This window comes from Lepisosteus oculatus, chromosome 8, assembly GCF_040954835.1.
Source record: "Lepisosteus oculatus isolate fLepOcu1 chromosome 8, fLepOcu1.hap2, whole genome shotgun sequence".
NCBI classification, from domain to species: domain Eukaryota; kingdom Metazoa; phylum Chordata; class Actinopteri; order Semionotiformes; family Lepisosteidae; genus Lepisosteus; species Lepisosteus oculatus.
This window is the reverse complement of record NC_090703.1, coordinates 16,587,062-16,604,618: the sequence shown is the minus strand read 5'-3', so window position 1 is coordinate 16,604,618 and position 17,557 is coordinate 16,587,062. Positions and strand designations below refer to the sequence as shown.

Genomic DNA, 17,557 nt, shown 5'->3' with positions numbered 1-17,557 from the left:
GTTAACTTAATGATAAGCTCATTAGAAACTTGCCCTAAGACCCCCATTTTAGAATTACTGACTTCTTAGGTCTTGTGGGCTTAAAACCCACAGAAACACAAAGCTTCCCTAAAGCAACTCTAAAACATTTCCAGACATTATCACACAAAAGTTATGAGTTATAAGTTATGATGAAATATTTAAGACCTTCTTGAAAACATGTTCATTCACCTGCTGGTTGGTACAAGACGTTTACATGTTCAGATTATGCCAAACTACATGATGTAGTAACAGCAAGATATGGACATGTTTTCCATTAATATGTATTTTAATGCCAAGCACTGTATTTCTTGTAAAACCCAGGCACCAAGTCACACTAAATGAAAAGTGTATCAGTTCTCTAAATAAGTTATTCAGGTCCTGGTCTTTGGAGTAGTCTCTACGTTTCCGCTTGTCAGGTTTGACCATTAAAACTTTGCTGTATGTGAACCAGTTTGGCATTTAGTATGAAAAGTAAGACTGTCATATATTAAGTGGATTCTGTTAAACCAATCATATCTCTGTGTAGCAGACAAAATAACTTTAGGTGACCATGTCACATAACATACAGACAAATTTAACCAACTAAAACGTTTGCAGCCTAGAAAAGTATATCAAGTCTACTTGTAGTTCAGTATGGCTGTAAATGTGTCTAGTGTTTTCACAATCCAAAACTTTTCACTCATAGCAGAGCTTAATCACTGAGAAAAATGGGTTTGTGTCCTGAACAAATCTGATAAGCTGGTAATCAGTCTGATAAATGTTTTGGCAACAACTGGCCTGTTAGAAAACATTTAATATCCTTGCCCTGTGTTTTCACAAGGACACACAGCATTTACATTTCTTTCACCACAGCCTGATTAAGAGACAGTATCTCGCAACAGATCATACTTATCATGTTTGTTTATTTGATGGTTATCTCTATGTTGTATCAAGAGAAGCAGATAGCAGGATTTTTCTTCTTGTACAGAATTAAGTTTAATTAAGCCTCCCATATGAACTTACCTTTTTGTCTTGGCTTAAATTGGTGTTTTTGGTCTGCAAGGAAATGCAAGGTGGTGCAAACAGGAATCTCTTAGGACTGTTGACTGATGTTTTGTGGAGTTTGGCCCATGCAGCTTTTATCATTTTCTCATCTTAGCCACCTCACATCACTTGAGGAAATGTTTAAATATGTGCAGGTTTTTGTTGGAGAGCATGTAGGAGTGATAGATAGAAGCATTAATCACAAACAAAGAATGCTTACCACAGATCAAAGACAAGGAAGAAATCACAGCCAAAAGGCATATAACATGATCTTAGCATTAAAGGTATTGGAAGACATTTCATATTTAGCTAGTTCACCTTTGTTGTGCTTGTTCCATCCTGCAGTTTTACCTGAGCACCTTCAACATGGGGCAGAGGATAAGAAGTGCCCAGAGCAGAGTGGCTGTAACAGAACAGGAGGACAATGCACTTGTGAGACTCTGCGTACATGTGTCAGTGTGTTTGAGTATCCTGACATGGAGTCCTGCCTTAGGGCATCAATAATAGGTAAGGTTCTGAATAATGCAAATGATTAAAAGTTCCTTGATCACGAACTTCATAGTATCTGGTATATTACTGTATATCAATGTATTATTAGACCTTATCCATCTGCTACAAAAAAAGCAGGATTAGAGCTTCGTCCTGTCATTTTGGTGTTGACAGCACATAAAATTATATTGCTCTTTTTTAGAATAAAAAAAATGTTGTTTCAAGTTCGTTCAACGCTTAAGTTGTTCTGTCAGAAATTGCAGAAATGTATTTCATCTTTGATTTCTTGTAACATTGTTTCTTACTGTACCCTTCATTATTATTGTTTTCTGTAATTATCAGAGATCATTTGCTCTTACTACAGTATATAATTTGTTATATTTATCAATTAATCCTGAACACAACAGGCCTAGAAAGAAATGAAAACTGATTGCCAGGATGCGTACACAAATAACCTACTGTACAGTATGTAGTGTCAAACAAAGAAATCCATTGCTAAAAATGAAAAATCTTTAGTCTACATTTAGTTCCACCTTCACTTTCTTTATTACAGTTTTGTGTGATGTGAATTTTCTTCCCTCTACACTTCATGGTAAACAGGATGACAAATCTTTCTCAGATAGGGCTATACCGCCTCTTAAATCAAGATCGCTTTGGGTCCCTCTAGAATCAGGCAAATGCTTAAAATGTACCAGAAAATGGAGTCGAAAAAAACATTTTTTTTCCTTTTGTCAGAGTCTGGGCATAATGAGAACAAACACGGGACAAGACTTAAGACTGCTGGAGTCCTTAATCCAGTTTGTGCCTTTTCTGGCTGTAATCTTACTGTCCAATGGTGTGTAGTGTATGTGAATCCCAGAGCTGCCAGCAAAACTTTGCCTATGTTAACAAGAGTGAATGCCAGGCAGCAGCAGGTAAAATAAGTGTTTCTCTCAGTTGTACATTGACAAACAGACAGATACCTTGATTCTGGAAGTAAGATCTCATGAATATAATATTTTGAATGTGAAAGTGCATCAGTTATAAGAGCCTATAAAAGTTTACAGTTTCTAATTGCTGATAAGAAAGGGTGTGATGTTTTTATCTTTAAAATACTGCCAAGGAAACATATGTATACATATGTATAAACAATATGTATATTTGAAAAGTACAGTATGTATCTGACTTGCCTACAAGTATTTTATCTATTGCTAGGTTTGTGCCTTAAAGTTTATACTTCCAGAAAGGGAGCACATGAAAATCTTTTAAAAGTGCATTTTTAGGCTCAAACACGGCTATTTATTAAACAATAATGATAAAAATGTAACATTTAAATAGTTATTTCAACCAAAGCAAAATATAAAAGCATTATTATATTATAAAATAAAGTTAAAGTTGCTATTTAAACATATGAAAATCAATAATGATAATTTTACTGTTACTGTTCACAGGTTACTGTTCTGTAGATAAAGCATAACATAACTTTGCCTTTTTCTCAGAATTACATACAGTACTGTACAGCGATGTGTAGTGTTTTTGATCATGTGGCAGACCGCAACATCATTTGGTCATCTTTACAGCATTGCAACTTAATACATTACAGTTTTATGTGACATTGCTTGTTAATAAATATTGCATTGCATTATAGTGGCCTTTGTCTTGCCTTCAAAGCCAGTCCTTCCTTTTTAATGCATTCACTGGCTTGGCTGGTGGCAAGCCCAGGGCAGGAGGGCAGCATCATTGTAAACACACAGAGCCAAAAAATCAGAAAGAGAAAGTTCAAACACACTGCAAGTTGTGACAAAGGTAGCTTTAATATCCTCTTCTTTACTGTTCCTAAAATGGGGCTTTTTGTTTACTTACCAGATAGGTTACTTATTTTCCAGCTCACAATTTTGTGATGTGCAGATATACCATTAGTTTATAGTATAGTTCTATAGTTCATAGTATAAAGCTAGTAGCAGGCCTAAACCATTGCTTTAATTTAATTTCAGCTTGCGGCTTTTTCTTTAGTTGGTTTTGGAAATGAAAGAAAAGAGCATACAGCCATTTACCAAGCTGATTTTAGAGCACAGTGCTCTCATCTCCATACTAACATTACTTTGAGTGCCCAGTTCTCTTTGCAACAGTGTGATGAGCAGAGCTGGTAATAAAAGCATGCTGTTGCCACATTTCGCTAAAAGCCTATTGTGTGCTTTTGTGAGTTATCCAAACACGGCAAACAGGTTTGTAAAAACCTGAGTTTAGGAGATTTAAATGAGCTTTGTTCAAAGAGTAGAAGGCACAGGATGAATATCACTGTTCAAGACTGCAGCTATTTACATTTATCTGAAAGTTTCTTATTCCAGTAAAAGTCACAGCAAGCTGGAGCATATTTCGAAAGCGAAAGGGTCAAGGGGTGATGATTCAAGAGAAGAACGTTTTAAAATAACCTCCTAAACTGTAAACTTATAAAACCTAGCCAGTATGTCTTTAAAGGTTGGGAGGAAACTGGAACATCATGCAGACACGCCCATGCAAACACAGTGGGAACACTCAAAGTACAGACAAATGCCAGAGGCACAATCAAAACACACTACCCTGGGACAATGAGATAGTGTACCATCACTATCCACCATACTACATGACTAAACACTGTTCTTTTTAAATTTAATCACAATTATTTTTATTATGTACCTACAGTAGCATATCATTTGGTATTATCAATTTGTCTGCTCACAGAAACTAACAAGATCAACATTTTCTGAATACAATATTGTAACCTCTCATACTGTATGTATGGCATAATGATTTGCTTTGCAACAGCTAGCCTCTCTTGCAGTCTGTTATATAGCATGTGTTTCAGTGAAGAATGAAAATAAATGTATTGGGAATGCCCAGCAGCTTTAACATTTTGCTAAATGAAATACGTCTTTAAAAATGATCCAACACTAAGAATGTAGATTATAAACACATCCTGAGATCCATGTAAGGCTACAGTATCTGCCTCTTATTCTGTAAGCTCACTTGTGCAAATGAAGGAAGACACATGTAGAACTCGATAATATTGCTCACAAGTGCCTTGTAAAAATGTGTTGCTGTTGAAAAGGCAAGTCTAAGGCTCACCCAGCCATGGCAGTAGAACCCATTGTGTGCTGGTCTTCAGGCATATCTAATATCTAACCTTTCTGATGCCCAGATTCAAGCCTTAGAGCTGTAGTGTTCAACACATACTCCAAACCTTGCTACAAGAGAGAGTCACATTTATGTTAATTCAACCTACGAATATTTACTGTGGACATTTGGTCTGTTCTATGGTGTATTGGTCAACGTATAATAGCAACATTCTCTACTTCTGTTTTTGAACACAGGAACATGTATATTCCATTGTAGCCAGCTTTTGGTAGCTTTACATTTATGACGTCTATCCGCTTACCAAGAGTCACTCATAAATTCATAAACATGATGAAATAGTACCCAATTGGAATGCGCATTGCAATTCTGTAAGATAAGTTTCAAACCTCTTAATCCCATGAGTATCTGTAGTGTAAAACACATTCTACATAGTTTTAGCTTCTACAAATGTTTAAGAAACAAAAAAATAAAAGCATACTTCTTTACTTTTGAGCATTATAATGCAAAATTACAATGGAGAATTTCTGTGTCACAATGCTAATACTGCTTTACTGTTTATAAAACACGTGGCCTATTCCACTAATAGAATATATGTGGGATATATCCCAGACCATGAATGACCTGTTGAGCAGGTAAAGGACCAAATTCTTGTGTCAAAATGAAAGAAAATCATTTGTACCTTTTATGTTATTTTGGAACACCCTGCCATTTAACAGAGGTCACAGAAGTAGCACGTATTAGAAACACTAACAAACATTTGAATGCAGCTGCTTTTTTTAAAATGCCATTACAAATAAGGCCCTTTTAGTGTCTCCATCTGTGAATCATTAGTGTGTTTGCTTGTCCTGTTTCCAGGGCTGTTAGTTTCCTCTGCTGGAGCTGACTCTTGTTATCAATTCACCAAGGTAGTGAATGGAGCAGTGTCATATGCAGTCATTGAAATTCTGTGGGTGTCTCTTGAGTTAAATGTTTTTTGGAAATATTCTGACGTAACATTTAGTGATCACAATCAAAAAATCAATGACTCACAATTGCTTGGATACAGGTCTCCCCTGGGTCCTGTTTGGAATGTATTTGGCTGTTGTTCACATCTGGATTACAAAAAAAAGCTAACTAAAATAAACAGTTAACAGAAGACATAAGCTAAGCTAACACTGAATTTAATTTTGGTGGAACTTAGGTACAGTCAGTTAAACAGGATTTTGTTCTGGGGTACAAAGCTCAATGACCAAATAGAGAAATTTTGTACTAAAAAAAATATTGTCCTCATTATTTCAGAATTAATAGTAAACTGGGTACCATTTTGTAAAGATATGTACTGTAGCAATGCAACTCAAATACATTGTAGTATTGTACTGATAGTATAATGTGATATCTCAGATTGTTTTACAACACTGTTAAGACAGGGCAGAAAGTGTTAGAAATTAGTTAGGTGAGAGTATTGACTTGAAACTAGCTGTTAATAAAATTGTAATCATTTTACTTTGTGTTTTCATTTTTAAAAACCTTTCTTTGTAAAACTTTCTGTATGCAAACGTTGTTTATTTTTATGTCTAAAATATGTTGGGATTTATGAAAAGATTTTATATCCTCTAGAGCAAAAAGTGCTGTAGTAGCTATTTTGTTGTTTTGCACTGCCAGGGCCCTGTAGTAGTATCAAATGTTAATTTTATGATACCCATTCTTGTTATGCTATAATTTGCATTAACATTAAATTAACAATGTCCACTCAAATGACCTTAAAACCTGTCTCTTTTCATAAAAAGAGGCAAAACCTGTAAAAAAGGGCAAGGAGAGTTAATTAGATTGCTAGGTCAGGTTGCTAGTGATTGAATAACTGGCTCCATGCTGGGAAGTGACTTTGACAAGTTATTTGTGTCAAGCACAGGAAATTGCTGGAGGCAGAGGATCTGTTCTTAGGTATGTAATTCAACTTTATTTTACTGCTTTATGTAAAGGATTCAAGCTAACATTTATAAAAGGATGTCTTTATTTAACCTTTAAATGTGCTTCTAAATAGCATAACATTGTTTCCATCCTCAATCCCACCTCCTTCATCTCCAGTTTACAGCAGACGTTAAATAAAAACGACAAGATTCAGTTTCCCCTTTTTAGGTTTAGATTATTTATTCACATACTGTACAGTAATCGTGGAACTCTATGTCTTGACGAGCCATGGTTGCGTTAAATATGGGCTGGCCTTCTGTGTGATTTTGGCTGGATACTCTGGCTACATGTCTGATCCCAAGTTAGTTCTTACTCAGGGCACTAAGTTGTAAAGAAATGGGAAGATGTGGAAAGTTGTGAGGTTTAATACAGTCTGGCAGGAGATTTAGTAAGGGAGCTCCCTTGATAGAGAACGGTGCCCTGATAGCTGAGCACAGTGGCAGGGGGTGGGGGGTTGTTACTAAACTAAATGAATTAGGACTGTCCAAGCCAGCAACCCACATTTGAATACCCTAAATAAGCAGTTGATATTGTGAACTGAGCTGGTCAAGGGCAAACAAAAAGATCCCAGATTCATTTTTTTCAGATTTACTGGACTTTTTTCTTAGCATATATTGGGAGGGTGGTGAAGAGGGAGCAGCTATTGGTGCCTCAGACACCAGTAAAGGAATTTGATTCTTTACCTTTTGTTTTGGAACATTTAGGAAAAGAAAAAACTATAGAAAGGTCAGCAGTTGTCTCCAAAACCACAATAAAGGCTTCCTAAATTCCTAAACTAAATTCCTAGATGAGTCTTGTTGGGTCTCTTTCTATGGGAGCATGAGAATACACGTATATACTTGTTATAGTGGATTATATCTCAATGTACTTTGAGGCATGACAAACACACAATATTAGCTAGTGCTGATCATTTTGTGAATCAGGATACCCACAGAAACCATTATTGATTATGGTACCACTTCTGTTTCCTACCTATGAATGTGTTGGCTGGGCAAATTGCACATGCAGACACTACATAAGTAGGTGCTATATCTATAGATGGATGGTGTGGGAGGAAGGTTCAACAGGAGGGTTTTTTGCCATGCAATAACTTTGCAAGCCAAGAAGGTTATGATTAGCATCTCTGATGTTACTTGTTATTCTCTATCAGGTTCACATCATTTTTTTCTTATTAAATTATTATATGGGAGGACCTCTCATATTTTAAATATTGCTCATGAATGATTGGAGGAGTCAAACAACAACGTCCATATCATCCTTGAATACGGACTAAGCAAGATGACCCCACTGGTATAAGAATATATGGCACAAGATCAAGACAGTGCATGATGTACAACCAAGAAATTGTGTTCTACAATTTTGACTAGGTAATAGTGTAATGTTCTTACTCCCCACATCACGTTTTGGGGAACATTTAGGAAAAGATCCCTCACTGTTGTATTTTCTCTCTGTAAGTTGCTGACTCAATACAAACAGGACTTGGTTTCAGTGACAAACAGAAGAACAAACTGATTTTCTTTGTTGAAAAGAAGACTGATGTGTTTAGTTTTGTGTCAAGAGGACTTACATTGTGAAGCAAGTCAAACTTCCCAAGGTAGATGTATACTGTATGTAAACCCTACCATTTGTTAAATGAGCTGTATTTTAGGAATAGGTTAAAACAATGCTTGAGCTCAAAGCAGTTAAGGAATGTGAAAGTTCAGCTGTGTTGATCGCTTTTCTTGATGGCACATGGGAGTAACATTCACTGGCTGAACAAACTGTCCAAATGCAATGTCTTTTGGATTGGATTGTTTACCTAAAATGTACTTCAGACACGTAGTAATCTAGTATCTTTCCACCTCGGATCTTACAAAGGAATAATAGATCCCTAAAGCAGAGTCAGACCACATTGATCTCTCTGGCAGGAAACCATTATATACCATCGTACCATGCCGTATCATTATGTACTGTAGGTCTACCATCAAATTTACACAGGTCACCTTACATTGGGGTGCTCAGAGGGCTGATACACGGCACGGAAATGCCAATGCTCTCTTCGCTTCACATTGCCTCACATCGGGTGATTGTCCCCACTGTAGGGTGGAGTAGAGTGGTAGGTTATGTCAAAGAGCAGCTGTGGAACAAATGTTTCCTGGAGGCCGCAGGTACACTGAGGCAGCCACAAGAGGGTGCTAAAAATCTATGGAGGCATGTTTTTGTTGTTGTTGATATTGCTTAATAAGGTATGTATAGAGTGGGATTTGCACGTTATCTCCCTAACTCATGGAGGTGCATTTCAAAATTAGAACACAGTGTGAACGTCTGCTATATTTGAGTTTTGATCTCAGAATCCTCTTCCAGTTGAGTGTTGGAGAAAGTTGATACGTTTCTAGGACCTGTACTGTTCTACCTTGGCAATTGTACTATTCTTTTATGCTCATATTTGTTTTGGATCAGGCCTCTAAATACTACTTCCAGCTTCATTGTGTGAAAATTGAAACACAACTGTGGAAACATGAAAGCAAAAAAAAATGCCTCCCAAAGACATTAGGTCAGATTGTTGTCTTATCCTTTATAAATAACTCCAAGGTAACTAAAGATATTTTTTTTTCTCTCGACAGCCAAAATCAGAGATCCTATCAACAGGGTTAGTTAGTCTAGTCTACAATAAGAAAATGCTGGCCACACACCAGAATGATTATGTAATCCAAATTCCTGTTTGGGAATTCAGCAGTAGTATAAAATACTCTTTCTTTTTCTAAACTCCAGGGAGTGTACCACATACTGCGAGGCCAGGGTGCGCATTTATATGTGTCTGTCTTCTTAAATATAACCTCTTTTTTAGTTTTAAAATCTGTCTTTTCCATGGGTAGTATTTTTTGGTCCAATCTGATTGAGTTCAAACAGCAAGTGTATTATATTTGCTTATGTACAGGAGACTGTGGTACAACTGAGGCGAGATTTTGAGTGAGGATCAAAAACATAACTGGCATGTCGATAATTTCACATACACAAAGTGGATAAACTTTGTACATTAGTGTAGGCAATCATTCTTGTGAAGTAGAATCTACTGTAAGTAAAACAATCAAATTATGACAAACAAATGATGACAATAATGACTGGATCTCTTTTTCTGGGACCTAAAAGTTCCACATATGCTCTCCGAACTCCTTCGCACTTCAAAATATAAAACCCCTGTAACACAGAGTCAACTATTCTTGGTAAATCAAGCAAGTTGATTCCACAGTGAAATATTCATGCTCTCTTTTATTGTTAGTGACAGTTAATCACTCCATTGATCTTATTCAGCCACTCTTGCTTGCGTAATCTCATAATGTAGGAAATCCGACAGTGGCGGGACATGGGAGTGTTTTGGAGTGACATGGGAGTTCATATTTTCATAACATACTAGGGTCATATACAGTACCTAAGGTTCTTACAGTAGATATTTGACATAACCTATCAGGAAAAGACAAGACAGCAGCTCAAGGAATGACTGTGCGGGGCTTAGTTTTATTAGCAGTGTCCAGTTGTTGCCATAGAACGAGTGATATTTGGCAAGCTTGTAGGTCTTAATATTTATTTTTACCATTTCTCTTCCTGTGGGCCCAGCTTGTTCTGAATGCAGCTTTATGGGCTCCATGTTAACATACTGAACAATGCTGAATTTTCTGAACTGCCAGTGGCACAAATCCAAATTTATACGGCATACGTGAGAAATGGGTCTGTTGTCCCCTTTGCGTACTAACCATATAAAACCTGAGGACTTACCAAAAACCACAGAGGGTAGCTGCTCTAAGACTGCTTTGTTCTCTGCTGACTTGATTCCAAAGTCAGTCAGTGAACAGAACCCACATTGTGCACTGATTTTCCGTGAGTAAACTCGCGCTGTCAACACAACCTCCTCTGCCTTCAGGAGAACGACTGGGCTGAGAAAGACTGCCGTCCTTATGCCCTGTAAGAAAAGCACACATTTACAAAGGGGGTGTGTTTCTGTTATGAATGAGCTTCTGAGAAGACAGAAATGTGCATTATTTATAATAGTTCTTTCTGTGGTAATAAACTCAATTTCCTTATCCTGGTTTCAGGTTAAGCATGGCCTTTCAGTTTCTATCCTCTGCTATTTCTAGGATTTACCACACAGCTGATGGTGTCTACATTCAGGAAGGCCTTTCAATAGGATAGTTCACGGTATGAGACGTTGCTAGGTTTTTCGGTAGTATTTCACTTTTCCAGAGAGAAGACATTCACTGCATTCTGCAGCTGAAATTTATCAACCATGCAGAATTGGTTCTTTGTGCTTTTTTTGCTGTTGATGTTAGTGTGGGCCTGGTTAAGAACAGTAACCATTGTGATCCAGAATTTGCTCTTGTGACCACTGACTAAATAATTGCTGTTTGTGTCTCTACTTAAGTACACATAAGCATATTGAAATATGTTAAACACAGAATTCATCCAAGCATTTTTCATTCTTGCCAATTTTCTATTTATTGTGTGGTGGTAATTATCTCTTCTGGGAAATAATCTTAATTGGGCCACCCATGTTAAACGTTGTTTGAAACTAAATTCTTGAATTTGTAGCTTTACTTGTATTAAATAAGTATTTTCTTAAGTTCTCCTCCAATCTATACATTAGAAACTGATAATATATCAAAAATATATCCAATGTCAGATATTTTTTTCATGATCTTCCAGCAATGTATAGGTTTGTCAATTAATAGCTATGCAAATTGTAAAGATCTTTGTTTATTATTTTCATTTACTGTGTGTATTAATGTACTGTAGTAGAACTAAAATATAGTAGAATTTAATTATTTTTATTCAACACAGCTGCTTTTATTTTTCGCTGAAGGATGATACAAAGCTTTAAAAAATAAATTGTTATATGCAGGGGTCTTTAGCTTTAGATTAGTTTCCTGATGGAATAATTTACATGTAACTGAAATCATTTTTTGTTTAAATTGTTTTTTTTATTTTCAGTGTGTTCTGAAAATCTGAAAAGTGTGTTGAACATGGTCACCTTATGAAGAATCAAAACTGGAAGACACTTTTACTAAAAGTGAAAAGAGTAGATGCCAAATATCACTAGTGTTGGTGCTTAGACCTGCAAATGAGATTTCATTCAGTTACTATCCCAATCACGTTTTACATGACAATATAGTATGTCATATTGGAAAACTGGCATATACTAGATGTTATGTTATTGTTATACAGTATGTTATTATTGTGTTAAATATTATTTACTCTTTTCTGCTGTGTCTTGAGGAAGCAAACTATAAGCAAATAAGGTGATCATATGGACATATTGGCCACTATTGTAAGAAAAACAAAAACAGATCCTTTGCGTATCTGACATTAATTGAGTGCAATTTGAATCAAGCTATCTTTAACCCTAGTCCTATATTTTTGTGTATAATTTCTATCCTAGTTGTGTACTTAGTTCTGTCTTTGAGTACATACTGTACAGTACCCTACCAATGACCAAATGTTATTTAGATATTGTTCCTGTGCTAATAATATTCCCTTCTAACTCTAGTCTTTTTCTTATGAATAAGAAGAGTTGTCTTGCATTGGATTTCCTCCAAGATATCTGTTTTCTTTTTATTCCAGAGTGCCCAAGGCAGGATATAGTGTCATCTAACTAATGGAATATTCAGCTTAACTATAGCCCTTCTGGACATGTACTGTTCTCTCTAACATTAATCACTATCTTCATCTTTTAGGGTGTTTAGAAAATACAGATGAGAAGGAATCCAGTAAAGAAAATGCATTTAGTGTTTGCCTTCAAGTACTTGGCAATGTTTCGTAGTAAGATGATTGCTTCAAACAAATACGAATAACACAGAGATTAAACCCCCACCCAAAAAAGATAGTGGAATTAAATTATTTTTTGTGAAGGAACAAGTAAAGGTTAATTCAATGCAGAAAAACTGAAAGGAAAACCACAATGATCCTTCTTCAGGTGTGGTGTGTTATTTTCTGTGTACACCTTGGCTTTGGTCACCAAGAGCAAATGTTAAGTTGTGTTTGTTTTGCCCCTTCATGTGATGCTCAAGAGTTCTTAAAAGTAAATAGTGATCTAGCAAAATCATGTAGGACATTCAAAGGTCTACTTTTACAAACGTCAGAACAAATATGCTTCATGTTCAAGGATGGTTGCAAATCTTTTTTTCTACAGTTTACTTTAGTGTCTGAGTGTTAGAGGCCATTATGAATTCCTTAAGCATTCATCCCAAATTTATGGAGCATGAAAGTCTTTTCATCATTAGATTGATACATGTGACCTAGACCCACAAATATTTTTGAGTCTTAATTTCCTAAAGCTCAGGAACACAATTTGTCTGACCTTCATCTCACCAAAGAAACTCTCTGACCAGGCATAGTTAGATGTATCAACAAGTGAACTGAGTTACTGTATGTACAGCTCCTGATTAATGTCCTCAGCAAAGCATAATCTCATATTAATATCGATAAGTGGTACAGCATGTAGGTATAATTGGAGCAGTTCTGTCTGTGAAGTATGTTAGGAAGATTACAGGGGGCATTATATGAAAACAAATTAAAGGGAAGAGAGTATTAAGAAATGTTGACAAACAAATTGTTGCCGTTTCAGAAGGCAGCTGTGTTTATTGAAGGATAAACATGTCAGTACTTATAATTAAATTGGATATCTTAATTGACTGAGAGAAAGTCTGTGAATTTTACTGCTGTAAATTGGCAAAACTAGGCGGAAGCCATAAGAAAGCCTTTAAAGATCAGTAATATTGGGTAATATCCATTGCTGTAGGAAATATGTTCAGCATGCCAGCACAGAACAAAGTAACAGAATATGACTTGTTTTTCTATATTTGCATCAGTTTGTTCTCTGCTTGGAAAAATATAGTTCATAGATCCCCTTTGGTGATTTGGAGGAAGTATTATTTCATGTGGTGTTTTTTGCTGTTTACAGTACAGTACTTCATGCAGTTCCTTTCATTAATACAATGATTTTAGTGTGTGTTTATGCTTCAGCTCCTTATGGTCCTGTTCTCAGTTATGAATTAATAAGATGCTGGCAGCATACGTAATAATATTTGATATTATTATATTTGTACCTCTGGGAATTATGATGTATATTTGCACTTCCACAACTTTAAAACTAGATATGAATGGTTTAATATGTAAATTTTAAGGAAGAGATTGCTTTGAAAACTTTTCATTTAGGGTCTACATCTATTTCCAAACACAATGGCCAAAATACTGTAAGTAGATTCACTGTCTTATGCACTACAGGTACATTGATCACCATACATCACATCAAAACACCAAAAACAAAATGCTTGACTTATAACAATCATCTTCTCTACTGACCTCAAACTTATGCCTATCAAGCTTAAACCTCAGGCACCTCAGGTATTATTTCACATTGTGTCTTACTTTCAAATGTTGTGCCAGCCCATAGCTGTTTCTACACTTTCAGGAGCCCTCTGGGGGATCTTCCTTCATCTCACAGTTGACTTCCTCACATAGATGCCTCTGCAGCTAGAGCTCTTTCAACTTGAGAAACCTCAGGCAGTTTCTCTTCTTTGGGTTTTAAGGGATCATCCTAAATTCTAACCATTCGCCCCTCTTTGTGACAAGCCAGTCTTGGCTTCCTTTAGACAATTCTCACCACTTTCTTCCATTCTTACTCAACATGAGCTTTCAGACTTCCTCAGTCACTTAAGCTCTGCCTCTGGGTACACTATTGCACATCTTCTTGACTTTGCAGGCTGCCTGACCTTGGAACACCTCTACACCACAATCTTAACATAGATCCCAAATGCACAGCTGTTTGAGGCTGTGAGGCGAATTGTTTGCCACTTCCTGCCAAATGAATCTTCTTGGATTCCTCTGTAACATTTTGAAAACTGTACCCTTCTGTCATCGTCAGTTTTCTAAGAAGTTCCTCTTGGAGTCAAATCTGTCCTCATCCACTCAGTTCTATATCTGTTGTCCATTTATCCATACATTTTCTAACCGCTTTATCCAAAGCAGGGTCAAGGTGGAGTAGGAGCTTATCCAAGCAAGCAACAGGCACAAGGCTGGATAGACTCTGGATAGGAAACCAATCCATTGCAGGGCACAGACAGACACAAACACACATACACTCACACCAGGACCAATTAACCTACTGTATCAGTATGTCTTTGGAAAGAGGGAGGAAAGCAGAGCGCCTGGAGGAAACCCAATGTGAACACGGGGAGAACATACAAACTCCAGGCAGTTAGCAGCCCAGGAATTCAACCTAGGGCCCCAGCACTGCAAGGCAGCAGATAGATACTGTAGATACTTTATTAATCCCGTGAGGGAAATTGCAGTGCAACAGCAGTTTAACACAGACAACACAGCAACAATGTAAGGAATAATACAATAATAATACAATACATACAATACTATCAGTACAGTGAGAAGTGCACTAAGAAGAGTTACTCACAGTCCAGAACACACAAAGAACAAAACAGGACAGAACAGTACACAAAAAAAGTCGTATTGCACAATATAAATGTATTGCACATGCTATGACTGTAATTCTGTGCTCCCCTATTTCTGTTGTACACATGATAAACAAAGGTGTTCTAAATTTCTGCATATACTTAACCTTCCCATCTCACTTGGGTTTCTATCTGTATTCAATTTTTAATATACAAACTCCTATATTCAATATGTCTGCTATTCAATCCGCCCTTTTCACAAATGTTTTAAAACCTTTCCAGCACCAGAAACCACACCTTTTGTGGTTCTTGAACTGCAGTACAGTATCTCTTCCTCTCTTTGTGCTGCATTACAAATATGTTCTCCAGAGTCTTTCTGAATATTCAGTACTTTAAATCCACAAACCACAAACGGTTCTTTCAAAACTCCCTATTTCTACTCCCAGTTATTCTTATCTCAAACAGCCATCCCTTCTGACCTATTACTCTTTGACAAATTGACAACGAATGACTTGTCACTGGTTTCCTACACCTCTCCTCAAAGTGCTGACTAACCCAGATTCAGCACAAAAATGGTTTCCAGACATTTCATAGATCAAGGTAGAGCTCTTCACTGTGCATTAAAGAATCCCAATTGCCACGTTTAGTCATTGAGCACTGCTCATCTGAGGTTATGAATTTTATATCAAATCCAAGCCCAGTCATCATTAAGCATGCTTCCCATGTTCCACAATTAAGGATTCTGCATCTTTTACATGGATTTTATTAATTCCCCTTCTTCAACCTCATGCAACTATTATTCCTCGGAGCAGCTCTTTCCAAACGATCCCTCTCTCTTCGATATGGAAGTGCTACTAAAGCTTTCTTCTGAACTTTCATTTTCTTCTTATACTGTACATTTTGTCCGCTAACTATAGTTTAATTTACCTTAGTTTTGTTATATAGCAAACTTACAAAGTTTATGGGATCTCTCATGTTTCTTTGTGGGGTTCCAACAACCCTGTTGGATGAGTTGTTGTTCTATTCAGCCAGGTGAATTACCCCAATGTTTTTGATGAAGAGAGTATTTTTCTGAAAATCTAATGCCATTAGTTTTCAGTTTCATTAAAATAAATCCTACCTTTAGTTTACTCAGAAAAATGGCTCTTGTTAACAACTTTCAAGCAATTATAACTCCAATCCAAAACAGGTTTTGCAATTGTTTCTGTTTTTTTTTGCCAGAGAGAAACACATTCTCAATGTTTATAATGTTTTTAAAGATTGAATGTTTACTTATGCTACATTTATTTATCTTCACACTGTAAAGAATTACACTGCAGCGTCTGTGAAAGATTAAAATACCCTGAAAAAATAACATGCAAATAAGCTTACTTATTGTTCTTAAGCTGGAACATTAAAAAATGTTTTACAAAGTCTATATTTGTCCTATGTAAAATCATATCTAAACATGCTGTACTGCCAATTGTATTCATCTGTTAAAAAACTCATGCAGATCATCTTTCGGATATCCAAATGTCACAGCTGAGTAACACATCCTCCTCTAGAATCATATTGCAGGAATTGCAGGGATGAACACTTTTACTCCCTAAAGCCAAAGACACTGTGCATCTTCAAATGAAAAATCCAGGATGTGTTTGTCCAGAAGATATTTTTTATCTTTTCAGGCTAAATTTAACTAAACTACATTTTAATAGCATTTTATATTTCATATATTTTTTTTTACTATGAAAATGCTCTTTCAATATCACTGTAATACAAATTGCAAAATGCAGCAGTAGTTTTCAGCTGTAGACTTCCAACGTAAGGTGTATATTCCCATTCAGGAGGGGTAACAATGTGGCATTTATCTTGAAACACATACAGAATTGTCTGAATGTTATTCTCATAAAGATGCAGCAGTTTTCCAAAATATTATTTTTAGCTCTTTTTTTAGAATTGAGTTAGTTCATGGCCATTTTCAAATTGTATGACTTTTGTGTAAGGAATGAAAATAAGATGTCACTCAGTGGTGAGATCAATGAAAATGACTATATCCCAGACATATATATATATATCTGGGCCAAACATACAGTTTTCCCAAATCATGACATGTACTGTACGTAATTTACTTGTACACAGATTAACATGTGATTCTCATTAGCCATTACATTTTTTCAGATACTTCATGCTCTGCTGCATCTTTCCTTCCTTAGAAACAATATAGGTCATTTTGCTGGAAAGATCTGTCTAATCTGTAATTAAAAAGTGTGTTATCATATTTCATGGCAGTCAAATCAGATTTATGATTTGATCCGATGTAAGCAGGTTTTCCAGTTCTCTTACTTACAATTACCTACATCTGTATGGGTACCTTTAAACTACTTAATTCCTAACTGAACTATGCATATTACTTTACCGTATATAAGATATAAAATTACATTCACAACTATAACACAAGACATGGAATTGCAATGCTCAGGAGTTTGACCAATGCATTGTATACATTTCAATGCTATGTGATAGTTAAATAAACATTGACTAAAGATTTTGAAAGCTGGATCTGTGAGGTA

At 36.1% G+C, this 17,557-nt stretch overlaps 1 protein-coding gene across 2 annotated transcripts in view; it reads left to right on the top strand.

The window, feature by feature from the left end:
- The window catches only part of LOC102688245 (cysteine-rich motor neuron 1 protein-like), a 53,074-nt gene that overhangs the window by 3,050 nt on the left and 32,467 nt on the right, over window positions 1–17,557 (top strand). Inside the window, exon 2 of one of the 2 annotated variants that reach the window (XM_015350917.2) lies at window positions 1,390–1,551. The exons of the other annotated variant lie outside the window; for it this stretch is intronic. Within the exon in view, the coding sequence (XP_015206403.1) occupies window positions 1,390–1,551 (162 nt within the window). The remainder of the gene's footprint in view (window positions 1–1,389; window positions 1,552–17,557) is intronic. 2 annotated transcript variants of the gene reach the window in all.